Source organism: Lepus europaeus, chromosome 4 (assembly GCF_033115175.1).
Source record: "Lepus europaeus isolate LE1 chromosome 4, mLepTim1.pri, whole genome shotgun sequence".
In the NCBI taxonomy this organism is placed as follows: Eukaryota; Metazoa; Chordata; class Mammalia; order Lagomorpha; family Leporidae; genus Lepus; species Lepus europaeus.
The window spans coordinates 112202002-112226705 of NC_084830.1; the positions used below are offsets into that span (position 1 = coordinate 112202002).

At 43.0% G+C, this 24704-nt stretch overlaps 1 protein-coding gene and 1 pseudogene across 1 annotated transcript in view; both read right to left on the minus strand.

The window, feature by feature from the left end:
- The window catches only part of RARS1 (arginyl-tRNA synthetase 1), a 45004-nt gene extending 20300 nt beyond the window's left edge, over positions 1-24704 (minus strand). Inside the window, exons 1-11 of the mRNA XM_062188714.1 lie at positions 24628-24704; positions 22939-23073; positions 18086-18274; positions 16416-16524; positions 15240-15340; positions 14694-14815; positions 13350-13470; positions 11276-11405; positions 6320-6424; positions 1492-1670; positions 524-633 (exon numbers count right to left, since the gene is read on the minus strand). Coding sequence (XP_062044698.1) covers positions 524-633; positions 1492-1670; positions 6320-6424; positions 11276-11405; positions 13350-13470; positions 14694-14815; positions 15240-15340; positions 16416-16524; positions 18086-18274; positions 22939-23073; positions 24628-24672 — 1346 coding nt within the window. The 5' untranslated portion in view covers positions 24673-24704. The remainder of the gene's footprint in view (positions 1-523; positions 634-1491; positions 1671-6319; positions 6425-11275; positions 11406-13349; positions 13471-14693; positions 14816-15239; positions 15341-16415; positions 16525-18085; positions 18275-22938; positions 23074-24627) is intronic.
- Positions 9052-10202, minus strand: LOC133757847 (acyl-protein thioesterase 1-like; annotated as a pseudogene).

Consider the following 24704-nt stretch of genomic DNA (forward strand, 5'->3'; position numbering starts at 1 on the left):
GTAGTCGGGTTCCTCCCACTAACACAGAGAGACCTAAAGTGAGTTCTCAGCTCCCAGCTTCAGCCAGCCCAGACCTGATGGTTGTGGGCATTTCTCATTCTCTCTGCTTCTCAAACAAAAACCAAATAACAAAAAAATACTTCAAACAAAAACATAGAAGCAGAGGGCAGAATATGTTAACATTTAATGAAAATACTCCTGCTTCTTCCTGATGTGCACCCCCAAGAAGCAAAAGGTGATGATTCAAGGGGTTGGCCCCTGACATTCATATGGAAGACCTGGACTGGGTTCCTGGCTCTCAGCTTCGGCACAGTGCAGCCCAACCTTGTGGGTATCTGAGGAGTGACACAGCAGATCAGAGCTCTGTCACTAATAAATCAAAAATTAAAACTCTTAGTATTACTGTTTGCACACTACTGGTAAATTCAGAGCACACATTTGACCATTTCCATGAACTGTAGGGACTTCACCTAAATATGAGGATCACACACACTGTTACCATCTTTAGATTTTCAAGACTTACTTGTCCTCCCCTAGCACCACACCAAATCCAGCATGGGACACTCGAGTAACTTTAGGGTCATACCAACCAATCATCTGAGCAGCAGCAAATATTGCTTGGAAATGCAGAGCCTACAAAGAAACAGAAACAGAGAGCTATTTGCTAGTTTTCCAATAACAAAAGATGACGATGATGACTTAAGGCTTCTTTGCTCAGGAATGAGGATGTGCAAAATTCAAATCACTCACAAATCTTGTGAGGCAAATGTTATTATGACGGCTCTTCTTTCGGGGCCAGCACTGTGGTACACCAGGTTAAGATGCCATCTGCAGTGCCAGCATCCCACATGGACACCAGTTTGAGTCTCAGCTGCTCCACCTCGGTCCAGCTTCCTGCTAATGTGCCTGGGAAAGCACTGGAGGATGGCCCAACTCTTTGCACCCATGTGGGAGACCTGGAAGAAGTTCCTAGTCCCTGGCTTTGGACAGGCCCAGCTCTGGCCATTGAGGCCATTTGGGGAGCGAACCAGTGCATGGAAGATCTCTCTATACCTCTGCCTCTAACTCTTTCAAATAAATAAATAAATCTTAAAAAAAAAAAAAAAAAAAGCTCCTCTTTTATTCCTTATACGTAACAAACATTAAGAGCAAGATCGTTGTCATGCTTTCCATATTCAGAGGTTTGAAAAGCAACTGAATTAAGAGCTGACTGACATCAACAACCACAATAAATTTTGGGTTTCTCAACAATACTGATAGGAACCATCAGTGAGGAGCAGAGAGAAATCTTTTCCAGCTTTTAGAGACAATCTAGAAAGCTGAGAAGTGTCTAGGTCTGGCTGTGTCTACACCCTGTTCTTTCTGCAATTTCATACAATGTTCTGAATTGCAGCATTCAGGGAACATTTATGCCACTAACCCCAACCTCACAATACTGCTTCAGCTTCCGTCAGACAACATGGAAACATACATATCTACAGACGTACTTACTTGTCCACTGTCCACCACATAAATGATCATATCTGCTTTTTCCTCAAACAGTCTTTGTTTGATAGCAGCAAGGTCAGATGTATCATAGGTATAACCTCCATCGGATTTTACTATGGTTAGTGGTATGGAGCACCCTGGGACAAACACAATCTTCCTGCCATCATCTACTTGTACAAAACCTAGAGCAAAACAAAAAAACTTCATGCGTAACGTTAAAGAACCCTGAAAAAAATACGAAAGTTGGGTTACTTTAAGATCGTATACACACTTATTCTAGTAAGTATCAGAAAGCTGAAGATATCACAGTATTTTTTCTTTCCTGTTCAGGGTGTCTAGGTGCCTCGGGTGCTGGTAGATACCCTAGTGGGTCAGATATCCTGGCAGTTTCCCGCACTCACATTACACTTGGCTCCCCGACTCTTTAATGGACACCAGGGGGTGGCACTGTGGCACAACCATTTGGGGAATGAACCATGTGACGGCAATATCCCATGTCAGAGTGCAAGTTTGAATCCTAGCTGCTCCATTTCTGATCCAGCTTCTTGGACTTACAAAGGCAGTGAATGATGGCCTCGGTGCCTGGGTCCCTGTCACCCACGTTAAGAGCCCTAGATGGAATTCTTGCTCTTTGCCTCAGCCAAGCCATGCTGTTGCATCCATTTGCCTAGTGAATCAGAGGATTAAAAATACCTCTCTATGATTCTGCCTTACAAATCAATCCTTTTTAAAAAGAATGAATGCATGAGCAAATGAACCCCTCACTGAAGTGCAGAACATGGAAATCTGTGCTTTGTTCTCAAGCTGGAGCTATGAGCTTCCTCTGGGAAAAAAGATTAATTCCTTTACTGGCCTCTTATAATGTGCTGAAAAGTTAAAACTGCCACAGGGTCCAGAAAACAAACACGGCAGGATTTAGCATTCGCAACAATTAAAAAGAAATAACCATGTTCTGCAAAAGACAGTAAACAACATAATGACAATAACAGCAGCCGTATCTGAGTGCTATAATGTGCCAAATACAATGCTAAGTCTTAGATACAAGCTTCAAAATAACTACAGTAAATCTCTCTCTGCTTCCTCACAATTTAAGAAACTAGGGATTGGTAGTGTAAGATATAGTTAAAAACAGGAGCTCCAGGGCTGGTATTGTGGCACAGCAGGTAAAGCTGCCACCTGCTTAGCCAGCATCCCATATGGGTGCTCGTTCAAGTCCCAGCTGCTCCACTTTAGATCTAGCTCCCTATTAATTCACCTGGAAAACAGAGGAAGATGGCCCAAGTTCTTGGGAGATGCTGATGAAGCTTCTGTCTCCCAGCTCTGGCCATTTGGGGAGTCAAATTTGGGGAGTCTTTCAAATACATTAATAAATTTTTTAAAAATTAAAATAAAATAAAAACAGGAGCGGGGCTGGCGCTGTGGTGTACTAAGTTAAGCCTCCACCTGTGGTTCTGGCATCCCTTATGTCCCCAGTTCATGTCCTGGCTGCTGCTCTTCTGATCTCTCTTCAATGGCTTGGGAAAGCAGTGGAAGATGGCCCTTCCACCCACATGGGAGACCCAGAAGAAGCTCCTGGTTCTGGACTGCCACAGCTTGGCCTTTGCTGCCATCTGGGGAGTGAACCAGCAGATGAGGACCTTTCTGTCTCTCCCTCTGTCTGTAACTCTTACCTCTCAAACAAATAAATACAAATGTTAAACAAAAACAACCAGGAGCTCCAAGGGCAGGTGTTTTACCTAGTGGTTAAGGTTAGGGTGACACCTGTATCTCACATCAGAGTGCCCAGGTACAAGTCCCAGCTCTGTTCCCAATTCCAGCTTCCCACTAATGTGCACCCTGGGAAGCATCAAGTGATGGCTCCAGGGCTTGCGTCTCTGCCACTTGCATGGGAACTTGTATGAAATTCAAAGCTTCTGACTATGGCCTGGTCCAGGTCCACCAGTTGCAATCATTTGGAGAGTCAACTAATATATTAGAGACAAATCTCTCTCTCTCTCTGCATTTCAAATGGATAAGAATTAAAACACCAAAAAACAAGAGCCGGCAGTGTGATATAGCAGGTTACAGAGCCACCTATAAGGTCCAAGTCTTGAGTTTGAGTCCTGGCCCATCTGCTTCTGATCCAGCTAACTACTACTTTGTACCTGGGAAAGCAGCAGCAGATAGCCCAAGTGAGAGATCTAGATGGAATTGCTTGGCTTCAGCCTGGCTAGCCCCAACTGTTGTGGTCATTTGCACAGTAAACCAGCAGATGAAGATCTCTGTCCCCCTCTCTCTGCAACTCTGCCTTTCCAATAAATACTTACAACAAACAAACACATACCTCCAAAGCCAGCCTGCCTAGGTTTGATTATCAGACTTATTAATTATTATCTATGGGAGTCAGGAAAATTACTAATCTATCTTTACCTATTTTTATATCATTAAAAGAGAAAATCCTGGGACCCACATTGTGGAGCACTGGGTTGCGATGCCAGTTGCAATGCCATTGGAATGTGCTCCTCTGCGTCTGATCCAGCTCTCCGCTAACGCCTTGGGAAAGTAGCCGAAGATGACCCAAGTACTTGGGTCCCTGCCACCCAGGAGTCTCCTGGCTTTGGTCTGGCCTGCCCCTGGCCCTTGCAGCCATTTGCGGAGTAAACAAGCAGACAAAAGATCTCTGCTTGTCTCAAAATGAACAAAATCACTCTTTAAAAACACTTTGCATTTTCATCAGTCAGGTATAGTCTCTAGGCTCTACACTGTAAATAATAATCATTTCCCATTCACAGAACCAGGACTCCTTGAAAATAAGGCTGATTCCAGATAGGAGGAGGAAAATAAACAAAACAAGTCAGGAATATTTTATATTGGAAAGCAAGTATGCTATCAAAGACCACACACACACACACACACACACACAAAACACACATACACAATAAAAAACAAGAAAGCCAATCATGAGGGGCTACCATTAGCCAAAACTGGGACAATCTGAGCATCACAAAAGATACCGACAGCTGACTGAAAAATACAAAATACGTTAAGCCCCATTCACCATAATGCTAAAGTCAAACTACTTATTTGTCCTATCTACAAGGACCTAAGAAATGAACCTATTTTTTTTTTTTGAGAGGCAGAGTGGACAGTGAGAGAGAGAGACAGAGAGAAAGGTCTTCCTTGTGCTGTTGGTTCACCCTCCAATGGCCGCCGTGGCTGGCGCGCTGCAGCTGGCACACCGCGCTGATCTGATGGCAGGAGCCAGGTGCTTCTCCTGGTCTCCCATGGGGTGCAGGGCCCAAGCACTTGGGCCATCCTCCACTGCACTCCCTGGCCACAGCAGAGAGCTGGCCTGGAAGAGGGGCAACCGGGCGCCTCAAGGCGGAGGATTAGCCTAGTGAGCCGCGGCACTGGCCTAAACCTATTATTTTTGACAACTGATAAACTAATAATTAATCACTTATATTGCTTACATTATACAAACTATAGCTTCAAGATAACCAAAATACTACATTACAAAGTTCTGAATAGGGGAATACCAGGTAACAAATGGAGAAGGAATGACAACCACTATCATTTTCCAACCTCTACTGAAGGAATGGATCAAACTTAAAACTGTCAATAGTTATCATAACCACTAAGGCAACATCTGATGTGGAAACTTCCAGATAGATCAGGGAGACAACACATGAACCCATGAATCAATCTTAACACTAAAAGAAAGATAACCAGATACTCCTTTCATTCTTGCAAATAAAAGACAACCAAAAAGAAACACAGAAGAGACCTTAATGAAGCCACTCTAGCAATGAGAGATCTTGTTAAATACTCTGCATCTGGGAAATTGCACAGATTAGCCCAATTTCTTCATGAACAAAAGAAATAAAAGGGTTAGGGGGAACCTATGGATTTACACAACTTAAGACACATAGTAAACACATATAAATGTGCAGACTGTGATAAACTCATGATTGATTACTGAGAATCACCTTGGCTAATTTGAATTCTAGTGGATTTACGAAATTAGTAATTTTGAGGGGCAAGCATCCTGGCATAGTGGGTTAAGCAATGCAGGCATCCCATGTGGGTGCTGGTCCAAGTCCTGGCTGCTCTGCTTCTGATCCAGCTCTGTGCTAATGAGCTTGGGAAAGAGAAGAAGGCACAAGTTCTTAGGCCCCTGCAACTCACGTGGGAAACCTGGAAGAAATTTCTGGCTCCTGGTTTGCAGCCCCCTGGGGAAGGAGCCAGTGAACAGATTTCTGTCTCTCCCTTTAATTCTGCCTTTCAAATAAATAAATCTTAAAAAAAAAAATAGCACTTTTTATAGAACGAAGGGCCTATTGTAGAAACACACATCAAAATGGTCACAGAGGACGTGATACATCTGTGTTTGGGAGGTACAAATATAGTAAGGCTACAATAAATTTTTTTTTTTTTCAAGATTTATTTTGAGAGGCAGAGTTAGAGAGAGACAGAAACACAGAGAGAAACAACTTCCATCCACTGGTTCATGCCTCAAATGGCCGTAACTGGGTTGATCTGAAGCCAGGAGCTTCTTTGGGGTCTCCCACGTGGGTGCAGGAACTCAAGCACTTGGTCCATCTTCTGCTGCTTTCCCAGGCTATAACAAAGTGCTGGATTGGAAGAGGAGCAGCCAGGACATGAACCGGCACCCAGGTGGGATGCCAGTGCCACAGGCAAAGGCTTAGCCTACTATGCCACAGCACTGGCCCCTGTAATTCGCAACTGGTGAAGCTGGATAATGAGTATATAAAACTGGAGTTATTGGAATGCCTATGAATGAAAATTCCTATAATAAAAAGCTACAAAACAAAAAGGGTTGAGTGCCTACCTTTCTCTTCAAATTCATTTACGATATCATTCATCCTATCTTGATAAAAGGATTCTCCTCTCTCTATCAAAGAGATGTCCAACGCATCATAGATTTTATTAAACTCTAGAAAAACAAACCAAATAAAGAAAATGTACTAAGAATTTAATACAAGCAGGAAATATGCATCGTACATTATTTAATAAAAACATCTAAAAGGAAAAAATTTTTAAAGAAATAATATGATACATGCTACCATTTTTCAAAAGTAGAAATAAAACAGTAAGATACACACCAAAACATTAACACTGCATGGGATTACAGTTCAGTTGTTCTTTTTTTTTTCCTGTTACCCTGTACTTTTTTGTAGAAAGCAAAGAAACTATAAATAAAAAAGTTTAATTCTTGGAATGGGCACTTGGGGAAGGTAACATGCTGCCTGTAGGCCTGCATCCCATACTGGAGTGCCTTAATGTCAGTCCTGGCACCACTCTCAATTCTAGCTTCCCATCCTTAGCACAAAGTACCTATGTTCTGGTCACCCATGTAGCAAAACCAGTCTGAATTCTAGGCTCCTGGCTATCGGCTGGTGTAGCCCTGCTTGTTGTAGGCATTTGAGGAGATCAGTAGACAGAAAGTATCTCATTCTTTCATGAAAAACAAAAACAAAAAACAAAACCTTTTTTTTTTAAAGTCAGAATTAAGTTTTATTTCACATTGATAGAAACTGTGGAAAACATTTACATTTTCCCACATTACAGCATAACATTTCAACGGAATATTTCTTGCCATAAGATTTTGGTGACTTATAAAACTGAAACAACAGTTTATGTTCTTTAAGGTAAAGCAAAATTACTCAGTAAATGATTGTTTAAAATTTTTAAATCCAGACATAAACACATGGCTTCATTATTAACATCCTATATAGTCCATTACTAAATTATTTTCATTACCAATTAGTACCCATTTATAAAGATGCATTCTTAACATTGTTTGGTCAGTTGAAATACAGCAGAAAAATTAACAGTTCAGAAATATCAAGCATTCATTTTTGATACACATTAAACTGTGCGGTAAATATACCACAGTACATGGTTCTGATTAATGTTTATTACTCATAAACTTGTTTTCACTGATTTTTTTCAGTAATCTTGAAATTTGATTATTTAAAATCAAATGATTGCTCCCCCCCCCCCCCCCCCGACAGGCAGAGTGGACAGTGAGAGAGTGAGAGAGAGAGAGAGAGAGAGAGAGAGAGAAAGGTCTTCCTTTTGCCGTTGGTTCACCCTCCAATGGCTGCCGCGGCCGGCGCACTGCGCTGATCCGAAGCCAGGAGCCAGGTGCTTCTTCTGGTCTCCCATGGGGTGCAGGGCCCAAGCACTTGGGCCATCCTCCACTGCCTTCCCGGGCCATAGCAGAGAGATGGCCTGGAAGAGGGGCAACCGGGACAGAATCCGGCGCCCCGACCGGGACTAGAACCCGGTGTGCCGGCACCGCAAGGCGGAGGATTAGCCTATTGAGCCGTGGCGCCGGCCTAAATGATTGCTGTTTTTATGTCGGTACAGAAAACTAATCATTAAAAATCATTTGACTAAATGAAAACTTAAAATAGTGGCCAGCGCCGTGGCTTAACAGCCTAATCCTCCGCCTTGCGGTGCCGGCACACCGGGTTCTAGTCCCGGTTGGGGCTCCGGATTCTATCCTGGTTGCCCCTCTTCCAGGCCAGCTCTCTGCTATGGCCCTGGAAGGCAGTGGAGGATGGCCCAAGTCCTTGGGCCCTAATGGGAGACCAGGAGAAGCACCTGGCTCCTGGCTTCGGATCAGCGAGATGCGCCGGCCGCAGCGGCCATTGGAGGGTGAACCAACAGCAAAAAGGAAGACCTTTCTCTCTGTCTCTCTCTATCCACTCTGCCTGTCAAAAAAAAAAAAAACGTAAATAAGTTCATTGAAAGAAAAAAACAACTTTTTCTAATGGACTGCTTGTTTCCTACAGTAGCTGGTTTGAAACAAATGTACAGAAAACAAACTATGCTACCAGGAGATGAAATAATTTCAGAAATTAGTTTTTAAGATTGTTCTTAACTATTTCAGAAAATACTACAATATGACTTAATTATTCTTTCACTTACATATAGAAAAATAAAAACACAGAATGATTTGTTACCTGGATTGAAGACTATATTCTAATCACTGACCAGGTCTAAGTTTACACTAATGTACAGCTGTTTCAAATAAGTTATACAGAAAGTTTTATTTAACGGTTGTTTTCTTTTAAAATGTAAATAGATTTTCAATACCATAGGTCTGTGACTCAGAATATCAAATTACAGCATTATTGACAGTAGACTGTATGGCAGGAAAGCAGTATTTGGTCTACTATAAAGGAAAATCAAGAAAGCACACTTTTTTTCTTGAGGGGAGAAAAGAATATTAAACAGAAATGACAGCAGGGAAGTCTGGTCCCCAAAGTAAAAGGGCCATTATTTGAAGAGAACAATATTACTCTTCACTGACACTCAAAATCATTATTCCTACTACTAGGAATAATGTAATACCTTCTCCTTCTTAGGTATCACAGTCATTACATATGAGTGCATATATAAAAATACCAGACAGTGCATGGTGGAATAAATCCACAGACTAAGTCACAGCATGCAAAAATCTTGTATCTTAACTGCTTATTCATATCTGCATAAATTTTCCTTAAGTATACTGTTAATTTTCAAATCACATAATAAAAAATCTGACTGAAGTATTTTATTATTTTGCTTAGTTAAGAAAAAGAAGCTAGCTGCTTCACCTATATTAATACCAGTATATTGTGGATCATATTTTACAAATACACGTATAGAAACTGAAATATCATATATTTCCTATGAGGAGACATTATTTAGTCAGTGTCATTGGCATGTAATTGCAAAACATTTTAACACTTGCAAACATTAGAAGTTTCAAGACTGGGCACAGGGAAAAGTTTATGCTCTACTACAATGATGCTGGTGTACTTCTACACAAGGCCTCTTAATGACGTCAATCAATTGGAGGTAGGAGTTTATCAATGAATTGCTTGACATCCATCATTTCCTGCTGATGTGAACTGTGCATCATGCCTTCATAGGTCTTAAAGGTTACATTGGCTAGATTTACCAATGCTTTTAGTTTTTCCACAGTAAGAGAACCAAACATTAGTGGAACGAAAGGGTCACAATCTCCATGGCACTGGAGAATAGAAATCTCTCTGTTAGCACCACTGAGAGGACCCTGTGGAAATGAAGCTCCAAGTGGAAGCCAGCGACTGAGTGCAGTGACACCTGCCAGTTTCTGCTGTGCGGGAAGAGCAGTATATAAAGAGAAAGCTCCTCCCTGAGAAAATCCTCCCAGAACAATTCTGCTAGAAGGATGCCACTCTTCACCTCTTGATCTATCAAAGCCTTTACGTTTTGTGCTGCCTGTTTAATTCCAGGTTCATCCTCCTGTGAATCTGGTGAAAGTCCAATAATATCCAACCAAGAAGGCATCGCCATGCTCATATTTAATGTAACAGGCATAACGGGAGCATGTGGGCAGATATATTTGATATGTGAACTTCTGATACCTGCAAAAGCTTCTGCCCATCCATGCCCAGTATCTCCCAATCCATGAAGGAAAACTACTGCGGCGGTGGCCTTCCGGGCGGTGGGCATGATGGCGGGCAGCGGAGCAAACACGGTGTTACCGCACATACACTGACTCGGCTGACAGCGCATTGGAAGCAGAAGGGAGAAAGAGTGCCCGGCCTTGGCCCAAGGGTGTGCGAGCGGCGAGTCCCAGCCCGCCCCACCGGGCGAGCGCTCAGGCGCGTGCGTGCCAACCACCACACCTCCCACTCTAAAACAAAACTTTTTAAAAACACTTTTAATAACTGTAAACAAGAAAATAAACCAAAAGAAAAGACAGACTTTCCTATCTGGTGATGAAATATTTATCAAACTTCCTCATTTCTTTTAAGTCTTGCCATGCAATGATACAGCATTAACACTGGTAGCATTTTAATACTTTATTTAATACTTTATTATACACCACTGCAATGCGGTCATTGTTCTTCTTTCTCAAAGACCTACTAATTATTCCTATCTATTTACTCTTCAAAGTGACCTCTAAAATGATATCAATCTTGAAAACTTAAAACTGTCTTAAAACTATTAATGAATTTGGAGAACTAAGGAATGTGGCATGGCACACTCTAGTCAAATACTCTAGAATACTCTGTTGTGATTTTTTCTTCATTTTGGTCCTACACATTTCTGGGTAAATTCATTCCTGGGTGTTCTATAACTTTGGTTATTACTGTGAACAGATTTAAAAAAAAAAAAAAAAGATTTTTTTTTTCAGAGTCACAGAGAGAGGTAGAAGCAGAGAGATAGATGTCTTCAACCGCTGGTTCAATCCCCAAATGGCAACAATGACCAGAACTGGGTCAGGAGCCAGGACACAGCACCAGGCTCCAGATTCTTTCCCATTTTATTTTCTAATTGCAAACTGCCTCACTGGTTGTTACACTTTTGGTGTAAGATTTAAGAAGAAATACTGGGACCGGCTCTGTGGCGCAGCTGATTCAGGCTCTGGCCTGCAGTGCCAGCATTCCATATGGGCACTGGTTCCCGCCTCAACTGCTCCACTTCTGATCCAGCTCCCTGCTAATTCACCCGGGAAAGCAGCTGAGCATGGCCCAGCACTTGCATAGCAGACCCTGAAGAAGCTCCTGGCTCCTGGCTTTGGATTTGCCTAGCTCTGGACATTGTGGCCATTTCAAGAATGAACCAGTGGATGGAAGACCTCTTGCTCTCTCTCTGTCTCTAGTTCTCTAGCTTGCTCTCTTTCAAATAAATACAATAAATCTTAAAAAAAATTCTCAAAAGTTTAATAATGACTTTAAAAAAGTATATGCTTGGATTTTGCTAAACAAACCAACAAACAAAACAAAGTCCAGAAACTCACCTTGGCGGGATACATCACAGATAAGCTTCCAAGCTTTTATAATATCTGGATTTTTACTCTGGAGAAGAACTACACACTGGTATGCCCGCTTCTTAAATTCTTCCTCAGTATCAAATCTCTTCTTAGATTCCTGTTTTTAAAAAAATATAAAGTTTTAAAAAGATCCCATCTTGTGTTTCTATAGAATTTATTCATTTCTGGGGCCAGTACTGTGGTATAGCTTGTTAAACCATAGCTTGCAACATTGGCATCCCATATGGGTTCTGGTTCAAATCCCAGTTGCCCATTTTCAATCTCGCTCCCTTTTAATGCATCTGGGAAAGCAGTGAAGGATGGTCCAAATACTCGGACCCCTGTACCCACATGGGAAACAGGGAGGCAGTTTCTGGCCTAGCTTTGGCCTGGCTCAGCCTTGGCCATTGGTCTTTCAAATAAATAATCTTAAAAAAAATTAAAGAATTTACTTATTTCTAAAAACAAACATACATACATAAACAGAGTGAGAGACTGAAAATCTGTAACACCAGAACAAATATTCTATGTCAAGTCAAAAATACCGGCGCCGCAGCTCAATAGGCTAATCCTTCGCCTGTGGTGCCAGCACACCGGATTCTAGTCCCGGTCGCTCCTCTTCCTCTCCAGCTCTCTGCTGTGGCCTGGGAAGGCAGTGGAGGATGGCCCAAGTCTTTGGGCCCTGCACCTGCATGGGAGACCAGGAGAAGCGCCTGGCTCCTGGCTTCGGAACAGTGCGGTGCGTCGGCCTTAGCGGCCATTGGGGGGTGAACCAATGGAAAAAGGAAGACCTTTCTCTCTGTCCACTCTGTCCAAAAAAAATTAAATAAATAAAAAATGAACATGCCCAATTGACTCTACTTTATTCTGAAGTCATTTTTCTTGAAAATATAAAAATCTCACCATGGTCATCCCTCCACTTTTCCAAAGATTTCACACCAACATTCCTTGTATATAAACAAAATAAAAGAGAAAGAACAGGCTGACCCTAATTTTCTGTGCCCCATTCTTCCTTACCTATGCAGTCCTCAATGAACATTGTTTTTTAAATCAAAAACAAACTGTGAGGCCCTTGTTGTGGCACACAGGTTAAGCTAGCACTTGTGATGCTGGCATCCTGTACTGGAGTGCTGATCTGAGTCTCAGCTGCTCCAGTCCTGATGCCACTCTGCTAATGTGCAAGTAGCAGAGACAGCCCATGGACTTGGGCCCTGCCACTACATTCAACACACATAAAACTGAAAACACTAAAAACTTCACTAAAATGTAACTTAGTGAACCCTGAAATTCACTAAATAATAAGCAAAATGATACAAAAAAATAAAGCACAGATATGTCGGAGAGTAGGAAATAGCTGTATATACACATAACAGCCAAATGCACTGGATCTACTTTTTACTTGAACAACCACATTGGAATGGGTCTAGGAATTGAAAAGAATTCAATTCTTGGCCGGCGCCACGGCTCAATAGGCTAATCCTCCGCCTAGCGGCGCCGGCACACCGGGTTCTAGTCCCAGTCGGGGCACCGATCCTGTCCCGGTTGCCCCTCTTCCAGGCCAGCTCTCTGCTGTGGCCAGGGAGTGCAGTGGAGGATGGCCCAAGCCCTTGGGCCCTGCACCCCATGGGAGACCAGGATAAACACCTGGCTCCTGCCATCGGATCAGCGCGGTGCGCCGGCCGCAGCGCGCTACCGCGGCGGCCATTGGAGGGTGAACCAACGGCAAAAGGAAGACCTTTCTCTCTGTCTCTGTCTCTCTGTCCACTCTGCCTGTCAAAAAAAATTAAAAAAAAAAAAAATAAAAAAAAAAGAATTCAATTCTTCAAGGAGGTGCCCTCAGTGAAAATGCTTATGTCTTCACCTATGTGACTGTGTTATTATCATGGCTAGCCCAATACATGAGCCAAGTTTATGTTTCCTAAGTGAATTTAAATTAAGAGTGCCATTTATATATGGGGGGAACTGTGGTCCTCATTAATTACATAGTAGCTTCAAATACAGTGAATTCCTTAAGGAAAAGGCAAGAGTAGACACATAAATAATGTAACAATGAATATCAAACCTTATAAAATGCCTGAAGATCCCCAATAGGAGGTGAAACTGTTAGATAATCTGGAAATTTATCTTGCAGGTGAGCAATGAGCATGCCAAACTGGGTCCCCCAATCGCCTACATGATTTATCCTAATACCAGAGAATATAAAACCATTAAAAATACAAAAACAAAACACCACACAGTAAGACATTTATATTAGAGTAACATTTCATTGGGATGCACTAACATTTAAGTGCCAGCGCACAGCATTTGGTAGAATGTTTACTTTGTTGTTTCCTATGAAGGCTGTATCCTGACGTTCAGTGCTATACATGCAGTTGTCACAGAGATTGTTTAACAGCAGGCATTCAGGACTTGCTGAATAAAAACATTTCTTATCATTAGACTGCACTTTGTGTATTGCAAACCCAACTGAGAAAATGAGACCTAAGGCAATGATGGTCATATTTACCATCTTATCAAAAATTTGCCTTTTCAACCAATGTGATTTGGACCAACAGTTCCCAAATGTCAATAGACAAAAATCTTCAAAATCTGTCGATTACTGCTCATGCTCCCATTTCCATCTAATGCCAAACCACCAATAAATCTCTCTGCTGTATCCTAACAGCCTCCTCATTTGTTCCTACAGTTTCCTTCTTTGATTATCTTCTTCATGGTGGCTAATCTTTATTTGTATCAGAATGCCCCCACTTTCTCAGACTTTCTAGTGGCTTCTATTACTTAAGAGTAAGATTCTACCACAGCTCATGTAATCTAACATATCTATTTCTTACTTTGCTTTTTCCCTACCTATAAACCCCTGGTATACAAAAGGTATTCAAGAAATGTTTCTGGAGCCGGCACTGTGGCTTAGCAGGTAAAGCCACTACCTGCAGTGCCAGCATCCTGTCTGGGCACCAGTTCGAGTCCTAGCTGCTCCTCTTGCAGTCCAGCTCTCTGCTATGGCCTGGGAAAGCAGTAGAAGATGGCCCAGGTCCTTGGGCCTCCGCACCCATGTGAGAGACCCAGAAGAAGCTCCTGGCTTCTGGCTTCGGATTGGCCCAGCTCCAGCTGTTGCAGCCATTTGGGGAGAGAACCAGTGGATGGAAGACCTTTCTCTCTGTCTCTCCCTCTTTTTGTCTGTACCTCTACCTCTCAAATAAATAAATAAAATCTTAAAAAAAAAAAGAAATGTTTTCCTCTCCTGAGAGTCTTTACACAGCAAATCAGTTCACACAAGGGGCCCAGAACATATTTAAAGGCTTACTGATTTATAAAGCAGAACTGAACCTACAATTAATTCACTCAAAAATTCTCAATTGAGCTGTTTCATTTCCTATAGAAATTTCCAAACAAACTCATCACCAACCTGAGCACGTCATATCCTGCAAATTCAAAGAGGCGGGACATACTCTCTCCTATGATAGTCGACCTGAGGTGCCCAACGTGCATTTCTTTAGCTATGTTGGGAGAGGAAAAGTCAACTATAACCTGGAATAGATAGAAAAATACATTTTTAAAAAGGAACACGAGCATTTTACTAACATATTCACTAAAAAAATTTAATAATAAACTCAGACTTCACGTGAGTTTTAATTGTAATTCAAGTGCGCTGGATTTTCTAATGGATGTGTTTGTACATAACTAAGTGAAAAGCAATGACCCAAGCTGATTTATATAAATTATCTACTCCAAACTTCATCAATGCCTACAAAAATACCAGTTAGCCAATGACAGTATCCATGGAATGAAGGAAAAAAAAACAAAAAACCAACTTCAAGATCAGGAGATACTTCTAAATTATGTACATAATCCAAATATTAATAAGTAAATCTCAATATAAAAGTGAAAGCCATTCCCTGTTACAGCACTTTCCATGTATTTCTGAGATGTTACTGTAAGATTTTAAATATACCTTTTTATTCTCTCCAAGAGCAGGTAGATGAACTCCATTCACCAAAAGATTGCTCAACTGTTCTGATACAAAATCCTTCCTTAAATGGACATTAATAAAACCTAATACACAGCAGAAAAGAAAAGTATCAGTCTCCCGTCTTCCCCCTTACCCAATAAATATCTGCCTTTGTTTTTCCCTCCAACCCAGAGATGTGACAAAGCAGCAGAAAAGATGCAATTATTCCAAGCGCCAGCAGGGGAGCGGGAATGCGGGGGGTCGATCTCATCACATCTCATCTCAGAAGGGAGTAGCCCTTTGTCTAGAAGAGGAGAATGCCCCAGATAGACCCTTTGGCTTCCCTGCCCCAGCAGCCCTTGTAACCTGTCATTGCCCTGGTTTTCAGGCATAACTAGCTCAGTGTCACCATTAGTCACCCATATGGGTCTCCCATGCTTACTGGACCAGGACAGGTATCAAAGTCTCCTAACTTGAATGACTGTTCACTCTCGAAAGGGTCAGTGTTGTGGTACAGCAGCAGGTTAAAGTGTCTGATTTAGCTCCCTGATAATGTGACTAGGAAAACAGCAGAAGTGCTTGGACCTCTGCCATCCAAGGGTGGAGAATGAAACAGAATTGCATTATCCTGACATTGTCCGGGCCCAGCCCTAGCCACTGCCACCACTTGGGGTGTGAAACAACAGAAGGAAGATCTTTCTCTCCAACTCTGCCTTTCAAATAAATATTAAAAAAAGAAAAAAAATATTTTTCTCAATTTCACTTATGCTGGTTTCAGAGTGCTGAGCAGCATCAGGAAAAACTTCTGGGTTAAAACACCACCTGGAACACTGACGTAAGCCCTGTCTCAGAATCTGTTTCAAAGCCTCACCAGTTTCTGGAAAGCTACCCATTTAATTCATGGTCCTTTCACTTTGAGTACATGATCTGTTCAACTCTTATCAGAAAACATAGGGCCCTTTTGCTGAAGAACACCTGAATCACAGGGAGGCAAAAACCCTCATCCAAGAACAGGCAGCTAAGTAGAAGCTGGATCTAGATGAAAATCTCCACTTCCTAACCTGAAATTCAAAGTGCTTTCATTCTCTTGTTTGGTTTAAACCCTATAATTAAATTTTTTTTAATTTCAAAAAGGACTTGACTATCAATACAACCATTAAGGATAGCACTGTATCATACCGGGGCCAGCAATTTCAGTTTTTTCAATATATTCATTGTTTGGGATGTGTTTGGTAATGTTTTCAGCTATTTCCCTTGGATTAACTTTCTGTTCCTTTGCTTTCAGCATCTGCAACACAATACAAAATGATTCATTACACAACAGGATTCAGCAAAATTGCTTGGAAGTTCACAAATGACAATAATGAGACACATCTTACATTAAAAATCACTAATAGGTACTGGCATTGTGGCACAGGGGGTTAAGCCCATGCTGTGATGTCAGTATTCCATATGAGCACTGGTTCAGGTCCTGGCTGCTCCATTTCTGATCCAGCTCCCTGCTAGTAATGTGCCTGGGAATGCCTCAAGATAATCCAAGTACTTGGGTCCCTGCCACTCACATGGGAAACCTGGACAGAGCTCCAGGCTCCTGGCTTTGGCCTGGCCCAGACCTAGCCACTGTAGCCATTTGGAGAATGGACCAGCAGACAGAAGATCACTTGCTCTCTTCTGTCCCTCCCATTCTCTAATTCTGCCTTTCAAATACATAAGTAAATGAGTAAATCTTTAAAAATAAATAAAAGTCAGCAAAAGGCAGAAACACAGAAGCACAACCCTCACCTTGTGAACAAATTAAAGCATCAATAGAAAGAGGAGGAATAGGAAAGTGCCAAAGCCACAGGCTCTTCATTTGAAACTGAGTTACACACATATCCCAGAAACATTAAAATAAAGATGTAACAATGTCTACAGCTACAAAGCCTGGTCTCAGCATGCAATACCCAGACTTAAGTAATAAACAGCATGCTTATAGGAAAGATTTCAGACTCTTCAGAGAAACCCTTTCTTTTATAGCAAACAAAAGGTAAATGAACCAAGTCAGGTGCAGCTAACCACAAACACAACAGTATCACTGTTAAAAATGAAATACATACAAAATGAAATAAAAATGAAAACCTGCCATATAGACACCACAATGGCACAAAATCACCAATGAGGATGCTATATGGTAAACAGTAACTTTTTTTTTTTTTTTTTAAACAGGCAGAGTGGACAGCGAGAGAGAGACAGAGAGAAAGGTCTTCCTTTTGCCGTTGGTTCACCCTCCAATGGACGCCGCGGTAGTGCGCTGCGGCTGGCGCACCGCGCTGATCCGATGGCAGGAGCCAGGTACTTATCCTGGTCTCCCATGGGGTGCAGGGCCCAAGCACTTGGGCCATCCTCCACTGCACTCCCTGGCCACAGCAGAGAGCTGGCCTGGAAGAGGGGCAACCGGGACAGGATCGGTGCCCTGACCGGGACTAGAACCCGGTGTGCTGGCGCCGCAAGGCGGAGGATTAGCCTAGTGAGCCGCGGCGCCGGCTAAACAGTAACTTTTAATTTCTCACCTCCAACAGTCATTAACAACTCACAGCAACACTGGACATAAAAGAAAAAAGGTGTCAAAATAAAAATCACACCAACTATGGCCCTTAAATATTGAGAACACTTAAATATTGAGAACATAAAACCTAACTGAAAATTCAAATCCCTGTTTTCCTTAAAAAACTACTGAAAGCATGCAGTTCCAGTTCTTCAAACTGGAAAACGTCTTCTTCATTAAGGATACAATAATTTGCTATTACTTTACAGCCAGGGTAATGATGGTAATACTTAAGATATTCAGCAAAATCATAGGAATACATCACCTGACAAATACCCATAGCACTGTTGCACTGATAGTCCCCAAACTTAGGCTGCTGACTTGGTGTTACTAACAAAGGAGGGTTTTCCAAATCCGGGTAGGCAGCCTTGATAGCACAACCGAAGACTTCCTGGAGACGGCTATTGATGTTAATCATATTTTTGGTTGGCCTGCTTCTTTCTGCTTGAAGACTCTGTAGGGAAACAATGGAAATATGTCAATAAAATTCTCTACCACTGTGTAACACTTCCCCAAACCGTCCATTGCATTGAGAAAAAACCAAATGTGAATATGCACTCTTAGCGTAATGCTCTCGTGGCTGGGATTGACCGAGGTGTGTAATAGGACAAGTTCATCCCATGGCATCTAAGCATCCATGGGAAAAGCCCTGATGTCTTATTACCTACATTTGTTCCATCAAAACAGAAACTAGGGGCAGGCAGTAGGAAGGGATTACTGCATCCTGAGTCTCCAAAGCTCTGAGAAATTAGTATGAAATGAGTCCTGGGGTTGGTGTTTGGTGCAGTCACCATGTGAGATGCCTGCATCTCAAACTGGAGTGCATGCATGCTTAGGTAGCACATATACTAAAATCAAACTGGAGTGCACAGTTCAAGTTCCAGCTACTCCGCTTCTGATCCAGCTTCCTGGTAATGCATGCGTACCCTGGGCAAGTGACAGCTGAAGTACTTTGGTTCCTGCTACCCATGTGGGAGACCAACGTGGAGTTCTGGACTACTGACTTCAGCCTCGCCCAGCCCTGACACAGGGGTGTTTTGGAGTCAACCAGTAGATGGAAGATTAGTCTCTGACCCTCTGCCCTTGCCCTTCAAATAAAAATGATAATAATAAAAAATACCTTAAAAAAAATCAGCCCTGGAGCCAGTGTTGTGGTGCAGTGGCTTAAGGGGCCATTTGCAAGGTCAACATAACACATGGCTAATAGTTCGAATACTGGCTAATCCACTTCTGATCCAGCCCCCTGCTAAGGTGTTTGGGAAAGCAATGGGAGATGGCCCAAGTCCTTGAGCACCTGCACCTACATGGGAGATCCAGATGCAGTTCTAGGCTCCGGGCTTCAGCTTGCCCCAGCCCTGGCAGTTGCGGCCATTTGCAAAGCGATCTAGAGGATGCAATACTGCTCTTTCTATTCCTCTAACTCAAATAAACAATCTTAAAAAAAAAAAAAAAAAAAAACTCAGTTTTGGGGCCCAATGCCATGAGTAGGTTAAGCCTCCATTTGTAGCACCAGCATCCTGTATGGGTATCAGTTCAGGTCTCAGCTGTTCCACTTCCAATCCAGCTCCCTGCTGATGGCATGGGAAAGCAGCGGAAAGTGGCCCAAGTGCTTGGGCTCCTGCACTTGCATGGGAGACCCTGAAGAAGCTCCTGGCTTCGGGCTGGCCCAGCTCTGGCTGTTGCAGCCATTTGGGGGAATGAACCAGCAGATGAAGACCTCTCTCTGTCTCTCCCTCAGTCTGTAACTCTGCCTCTCAAATAAGTTAATCTTAAAAAAAAAAAAAATTCAGTTCTAAGTAACTTTCTACCCAATATTAGAAAAGAATACTCAATGATCAAAAAACAAACGAAAAATACATTCTCTCCAAAGAAACGTTGACCAATTCTAAGTCACAAAATGAAAAGGAACAAAACCAGTACTATCAATATACCAGAAAAGCAGGTAGCTTTGTCTTATTGCTAAATAATCCCATTTTGGACCATTCTGAACTCCTCTGATTTCCTCTGAAGGAGAATGTGTCCACTGAATGGCACATACCTCTCCTGCTACACTTCGCACCCTCCCCAACACCATGTGTGTCTACCACTGCACTGCTGGATGCAGGCAAAGAGTCTGATCTTGCCACCAAGCATTGCTCCTGACACATAAGGTACAGAAGCTTATCAAATAATGGTAAATAAGCATATCCACTTTTTTAAGATTTACTTATTTATTTGAAAGGCAGAGTTATATAGAAATAAAGATCTTCCATCCACTGGTTCACTACCCAGATGGCCACAATGGCTGGAGCTGTGCCAATCTGAAGAGTCAGGAGCTTCTTCTGGGTCTCCCACGCAGGCGCAGGGCCCCAGGGACTTGGGCCATCTTCTACTGCTTTCCTAGGCCATAGTAGAGATCTGGATCAGAAGTGGAGTATCTGGGTCTTGAACTGGCGCCCATATGGGATACCAGCACTGCAGGCAGCAGCTTTACCCGCTATGCCAGAGTGCCATCCCCAGCGCAATTGCTTTTAATAGAAAACAAATGAAAATACTGCATAAACTCTAATCACAATTTAATTTTAATCAAAAAGTAAATGGTGTGATGTGCCTTGGAAAGCAACAGAAGATAGCCTAAGTGCCTGGGCATCTACCACTCAGGTTGGAGAGCTGGAAAAAGCTCCTGGCTCCTGCTTGGCCCAGCCCTGGCTGTTACCGTCATTTGGAGAGGGAACCAGTGGGTTAAAGATCTAACTCTACCTTTCAAATACATAACTAAATAAATCTAAAAAAAAAAAAAAAAAAAAAAAGGCAACGCAGCATGAGCATCTCTACTACAACCTGACCTAAATATCCTGAAAAATTTCACAACATGTAAAAAAGTTACATGCTCAAAATAGTAACTTTTGCAAAAATTAAGATTAGAAGCCAACTATTCAAAATCAATTTGACTTTGTAACATAAGCACCTAAGACAACAGCAATCTTAAAAGCACCAGTAGGGGCTGGCACTGTGGCACAGCAGGAAAAGCTTTTGCCTGCAGTGCCAGCATCTTGTATGGGTGCTAGTTCGAGTTCCGGCTGCTCTACTTTTGATCCAGCTCTCTGCTATAGCCTGGGAAAGCAGTGGAAGATGGCCCAAGTCCTTGGGCCCCTGCACCCGAGTGGGAGACCCAAAAGAAGCTCCTGTCTCCTGGGCTTTGGATCTACCCAGCTCCAGCCACTTTGGTCATTTGGGGAGTGAACCGTGGCTGGAAGACCTCTCTCCCTTCCCTGCCTCTGTGTAACTATGCCTTTCAAATACATAAATAAATCTTTAAAAAAAAAAATCAGCAGTAAAAATGTGCATACAATTCTTAATAAGCACTAAATAAATAAAAGACTACTTAAAAACACAACAGCTTGATGGAAGTATGTATATGGAACAACTCAGAAAGCTAAGTTAATGAAAACAAGGTTAAAACGCCACCAAGACAACAAACCAAAAAGTGTTCCGAGTCTGAACGCAAGGCTACAGCGAGCCAGGTGGAGTAGACAGCCACAGCACACGGGATTTCACTCCCCAAGAGCCTTGCTATTTTTAGTTGTGCTGTGTATCTGTGTCCAGCTGCTTACCTGCTAGAGCAAAATATTTATAAAACAATTGATGTGGGACTGGCTTGTGGCATAGTGGGTAAAGACGCCTGCAGTGCTGGCATCCCATATGGGCACCAGTTTGAGTCCTGGCTGCTCCACTTCCGATCCAGCTCTCTGCTATGGCCTGGGAAAGCAGAATATGTCCCAAGTCCTTGGGCCCCTGCATCTGCGTGGGAGACAAGGAAGAAGCTCCTGGCTTCTGGCTTCGGATTGGCATAGCTCTGGCCATTGCAGCCATCTGGGGAGTGAACCAGTACATGGAACAGCTCTCTCTCTCTCTCTCTCTGCCTCTCTGTTACTCTTTCAAGTAAACAAATAAAATCTTTAAAAAAAAATTTCGATGTGTCTTCCACACTCCACTGACAACATTCTATCTATATAAGTGAACTAATCTGCAAGCTAGATATGTGTAATAGAATACAATGTACTTCCCCTTGTATGGGGCCCCCATAGCCTCTAAGACATGTGAGGGTAATTCAAACAGCCTGTGGAAAATGGACATATAAGATAATGTTTATTTTGGTACAAGAAACATTTCAAATTTAGGCAGTTTTTCTAATATATCCATAAGTACCTTTTTACGTATGTATTTCAATTTCTTCTCGAAGACCCCTTGTATGCATGAATTTCATCCTGCACCAAAGTAGCCTCACCTTTTATTCTACCTTCCACAAAGTTTTTGAAATACCCTATTAGCAGTCAACAATACTTTTGATGTAAAATAAATTTGACAGGGGAGCCTAAGAATTTGCAGAATGAATGATGTAACCAGAAAGAAGCGATTCTTTTGGTAATTGTGATTTTTAAAAGGTTTCAAGGTCAAATTACTTCAAGCATTGCTGATCGCAAATGTAATAAAAGAGACTTCATGACAATGGAGCAGGTAGAGGCTATGATTTAGAGAGCATGGAGAACAGATGTAACACCAGTGCAGCCTGTCTGAAATCAGCACACACACAGAACAATTATGGGAATGAGGTCATCTCCGGAATGTGTCATTAGCAAACTTGAAAAGCAGGCCAAAACACTGAAGCAAGCTGATTTTTTTTTTGACAAAACTGATAAACACTGTTACGTTTTGAGGTCATTAAATAAATACCACATAAGCTTTACAAAGTATTTTGAATTATCAAGGGAAAAAAGATACTATAAAATATAAACTAAAAATTGTCAAGCAATCAACTTAGTGCAGGGAAGAAATGTGGATATATTCAGGCATGAGCATAAGCTATCCAAAGTCAAATGTCAACCCTAGTTAAATCCCACTCTAAATGAGCTCATCATTCAGGATGATGACATACTTCAAAGCGTCCAGGAAGGATGGGAAAATGCCAACCAATTAACTCAGCCCTAACCTGTCCACCGCACAGAGAAGGATAAGGTTTCTAACCTCCTTTTCCCAAATTATGCAGGGTACACTTACAGAATATTCAGTAACAAAGCTTTTTCAAAAAAAGATACATAATCCAAAGTAGAGAATGAAACTGGAATGCAGAGCACTCACCTTACGAAGAATATTTAGGCGATACTTCAACTTTAAATTTTCTTCTCGCAAGTGCTCCAAATTTGGGGAAGTTTCTAAACAGACCCGGTTTTTCAACTGGTCAATTTCAGCATTCAGAGACTTAATTTCTTTTTCCTATAAAAAGAAAGGCACTTTACTCAGAATGATCAGTGGCTTCCATTGTAAGATGAACTGCACCATAAATCTGCTCGTTTCCGGTCACCAAGACATGAGGGAGGTGAGGAAACGACCGACTTCCACCTGGAAAAGCACTGGCTCTGTTCTCTCACTGATAGCAACACACTAACATTAACACATTCTTGTTCCTGGGGAGGAACAGGAATGCTTAGCAGGCAGAATCTTCAGAAAGTTCATGGAAAACTTGCATTTTTAAAAAACTTTTTTTCTTGAAAGGCAGAGGAGAGAAAGCGCTTCCATATGCTAGTTCACTCACCAAAATGTCCCCAAGAATCAGGGTGCCAGGTCTAAGCCAGGGGCTCCGATGTGATCATTTACTAGAGGGGAGGACCCAAGTACTTAAGACACCACCCAGCACCCTGCAGGTGGCATCAGCAGGAAGCCAGAGGCAGCAGGGGCTCTCACCCCAGGAGATCCCCATGGGCTGCAGGGGTCCCAATCAGCACCTCCAGGGCCACACATGGGCCCCCACGCTTGCATTTCCTGCAATTTCCAGGGCCTTAGGTCCTAGACCAATTTTGCATTTATACACATAAACTGCAAGACATCAATTCAGAAAGCAAGCAAGCCAGGGAGAGTTCTCACTTGAAATTTGAGAGTTACTTACCTTCCAGAAGACAACTCTAACTACAGATTTTTTTTTTTTAAAGTGTTATAGAAGAAACGTGCATTACGTTCCAGGGGCTGAACTAACCAGTCTTCAGAAATTACCTAAATAATTTTTAAGTCACAACTCAGTGCTAAGCAACATATGGCTCGCAACGCTCAATGACTTCCCGATTCACCGGACCAACATGCACTCTGCGGCTGCCGACTTCGCAGCGCCAGCGAGTTCTCGCAAGGGGAGAGGCTGCGGTAAACTGCTTTCCTACAACCTTCCTGCCCTGGGCCTAACGGGTCACTACCTGGGCAGTACCACTGCCACCAGTGTGAACGCCCACCGTGCCCCCCACACCCCCACCCCCTGCGGAGGTGAAGGCAGGACGCACCGGCTGATAACGAAACGGCCCTAGGCTTATCAGCAACCTCCCCGCGCCGTAGTAGAGAAATTCTGAGATGGACTCAACGGGCCCCAGGTGTTCGTACTTTAACCAGGTGGCCCAAGCCCCAGCATTCACTAAAGGAGCGCGTGGGCGGGGAAGCGGCAGTCTGGAGACTCGGACGGACCCGGACGGCGCCCAGCCCACCGCAGACCCCCGGGACGCCTGGGACAGCGCAGGTGCCTCCGCTTCCCAGACAGTCACAGCCACACCGGCCTCGGAATAAACGCTTCTTCCTCTCCCACCTATGTCCCAGCACAGCAGGAACTCGGTCTCTCCGAGGGCGTGTGCGCCCGAGGCAGCGCACGCCCGGGTCTCCCGACCTCGCCCCCGGCGTCTGACACCCAGGTGGTCCCAGCCTGGCTGCCGCCCCGCCCGTCGCTAATCCTACTGGAGCCAGGCCCCGCTCCCTCCCCTTCAATCCCCTCCCTGGGGCCCCACAGGATCTCACCTGCTGCAGCAGCCGCGCGGCGCACAGAGCCACAAGTCCTTCCATCCTCCCTTCTGCGCCCCGCACGCCAAGTGGCC